The 3,201-nt window shown below is 53.5% G+C and overlaps 1 protein-coding gene across 1 annotated transcript; it reads right to left on the reverse strand.

Annotated features, from left to right (window-relative positions):
• Positions 1-2,064: 2,064 nt before the first annotated feature.
• LOC311216516 (olfactory receptor 14C36-like) lies at positions 2,065-2,991 on the reverse strand (the record flags this gene model as incomplete). The annotated part of the gene is made up of 1 exon (XM_084298040.1): positions 2,065-2,991. Exon 1 carries the CDS (start codon positions 2,830-2,832, stop codon positions 2,065-2,067), a length of 768 nt encoding a protein of 255 aa, XP_084154166.1. The 5' UTR covers positions 2,833-2,991.
• Between the last annotated feature and the right edge of the window lie 210 nt (positions 2,992-3,201).

Here is a 3,201-nt window from a genome sequence, read left to right on the forward strand (position 1 = left end):
AGACCTACGTGGATGACCAAGGAGCTCATCGATAAGATCAAAAAGAAGAGGAAGGTCTAAGAAACATGGAAAAAGGGTCTGTCCTCTGGGGAGGAGTATAAGAGTGTTGTCAAGGCCTGCAGGGATGCGATGAGGAAGGCTAAAGCCCACCTGGAGGTGCAGCTTGCAAAAGAGATAAAGGATAATAAGAAGGTGGTTTTTTTTTTAAGTACGTAAAAGGAAGACTAGAGATAACGTGGGTCCCCTGCTGAACGAGGGGATGTGCTGGTAATGGGAGATGCCAAGAAGGCAGAGATACTGAATGCTTTCTTTGCTTCAGTCTTTGCTTCAAGGACTCTCCCCCAAGACTCCTCAACCCTGGAGGCAGCAGAAAGGGTCTGGGAAATGGAGGGCTCTCCCCTGGTTGATGAGAGAGTGGTTCGGGAGCATCTGAGTGGGCTCAATGCACACAAATCAATGGGTCCCGATGGGATGCATCCACGTGTGCTAAGGGAGTTGGCAGAGGTGATCGCTGAACCGCTCTCTATCATCTTTGAAAGGTCCTGGAGAACAGGAGAGGTGCCTGAAGACTGGAGGATAGCCAATGTCACTCCAGTCTTCAAGAAGGACAAGAAAGAGGATCCGGGAAACTACAGGCCAGTCAGTCTCACCTCTGTCCCTGGAAAGGTGTTGGTACAGCTTGTTCTGGATGCCATCTCCAATTGGTGATGCAGATGCAGATGGTGATTGGTGGTGCAGAGTCTGGCTGGAGGTCTGTGACTAGCGGTCTTCCCCAGGGGTTGCTGCTGGGTCCAACATCTTCACTGATGACCTTGATGAGGGAATAGTGTCTGCCCTCAGCAAGTACGGAAACCAACCCAGCAGTGCTGGGAGCTGGGGAGAGGTGGAGGAAGGTCCCAGTGACACGGCTGGGAGGTGGGTTGTGATGCCATTCCTACCGCAGTGACCTGACCGCCTGCTGGCAGGCAGGCAGACACGGTGATGTCATCGAGTGCATCACAAACCCCACAGGACACAAGGGGCAGCTCTGGCAGGGGACAGCTCTGTCGAGCCACCATGGCTGGGCTGCTGCTGCTGAGGTCACCTCCTCACAACACTGCGATGGGCCAGGAGCAGGCAGGCCTCAGGAGGCCATCAGGAGCAGCAGCTGTGGAAGCTGCAGGCAGATGCCTGGGCCCTGGGGAGGGCTGCCCTGCAGTGATGCCAGCTGGACATGGGGTGGGAGCCTGTGGGATGAGGCATGAGAAAGTGCTGGGTGTGACAGAGCACAGTGTGAGAGGGGAGAGAGTACAGGCAGGGCTGTGAGGGACAGCAGCATCTCATATGCCCTTGGTGGGCAGAGATAGGAGCAATGGCCAAACAGCCATTCCAGCCTTTCCCAGCTTCCCCTCAGTTCTCCCAACTCCCTGCTCTCTGCCCACCTCCCTGCCCTCATACCAGCCCAGCAGCCCAGGCTGGGGTGACCCCAAGACCCACCGCAGGTTGCTGCAGGGCTCTGGGCACTGCCACCACAGCCCCAGCCCCTCTGAAGGGCACAGCAGCTCCTGGGGGCACAGAGGGCTCTGCCTCACAGAGGGGAACATCCAAAGCAGACGCATACAGAGGTCAGTGTCCCCTGTTGCGTCCCCTGCTCTCCTCAACAGCAGATCCCCAAGAGGCCTGCAGACCCTCCGTGCCATCCCTGGGGGTCCTCAGGAATTCCCTGCTGCCCCAGGGCCAGGGCAGCCTGCCCCGAGCTGCAGCAGCCAGAAAGGGGTTTGCTTCCGGATCAGCTGAGAGTGGGTCTCAGACAAAAAAGTTGCTGTAGGTTCATTTATTTCATTTAAATACACAGACAGTCTGGCTCCTCATTTATGCAGAGCCTCAGGGTCACAAAAGATATGTTGGTACAAGGGGATGAAGAACAGCATTTCTTTGTGGAAAATAATATCACAAGGGGAAAATGAAAAACAGGATAAAATCCCTCCAGAAGTTAAGCTTGTCCTATCATTACATAAACTGTAATTCATCTGAAGAAGAAGAAAAGAAGCAGTTTATAGCTGCAGAAAGGTCCAGCCAGTTTCCTCAGCACATCCTTAAATATCTCCCTGAAATCACTTTCCTAATGGCATTCTTCAGCTCCTGGTTCCTCATGCTGTAGATGAGGGGGTTCACTGCTGGAGGAACTACCGAGTACAGAACTGCCACCACCAGGTTCAGGGAAGGTGAGGAGATGGAGGGGGGCTTCAGGTAGGCAAACACGGCAGTGCTGAGAAACAGGGAGACCACAAAGAGGTGAGGGAGGCACATGGAAAAGGCTTTGTGCCGGCCCTGCTCAGAGGGCATCCTCAACACGGCCCTGAAGATCTGCACGTAGGAGAAAAGAATGAAAACAAAACACCCCAGAAAGAGAAAAACACTAAATGTGAGAAGCTCAATTTCCCTGAGGTAAGAGTCTGAGCAGGAAAGCCTGAGCATTGAGGGGATTTCACAGAAGAACTGGTCCACGACATTACCTTGGCAGAGGGGCAGGGAAAATGTATTGGCAGTGTGCAGCAGAGCATAGAGAACCCCACTGCCCCAGGCAGCTGCTGCCATCTGGGCACAAGCTCTGCTGCCCAGGAGGGTCCCGTAGTGCAGGGGCTTGCAGATGGCAACGTAGCGGTCGTAGGCCATGATGGTGAGAAGAAAAAACTCTGCTGATATCAAGAAAAGAAACAGAAAGACCTGTGCAACACATCCTGAGTAGGAGATGGCCCTGGTGTCCCAGAGGGAATTGGCCATGGCTTTGGGGACAGTGCTGGAGATGCAGCCCAGGTCAAGGAGGGCGAGGTTGAGGAGGAAGAAGTACATGGGGGTGTGGAGGCGGTGGTTGCAGGCTATGGCGGTGAGGATGAGGCCGTTGCCCAGGAGGGCAGCCAGGTAGATGCCCAGGAAGAGCGCGAAGTGCAGGAGCTGCAGCTCCCGCGTGTCTGCGAATGGCAGGAGGACGAACTCTGTGATGGAGCTGCTGTTGGACGTCTGATGTCTCTTGACCTTGAGGCCGGTCTAAAAGGAAATAAAAACAACATTTGTGTAGACATGATATATAAAGGAACTTTTCATCATTGTTGCAGAAATTCAATCAATTGCAGGGTTTCGTGCATAATGTTTTGTGTATTTTTTTTGTACTTGTCCTACACATCTGAGAAGTTCTTTAAGGTAGAAATCCTTGGTGTACTG

The sequence above is a fragment of the Netta rufina genome (assembly GCF_964035555.1).
Source record: "Netta rufina genome assembly, chromosome: 18".
Classification (NCBI taxonomy): Eukaryota; Metazoa; Chordata; class Aves; order Anseriformes; family Anatidae; genus Netta; species Netta rufina.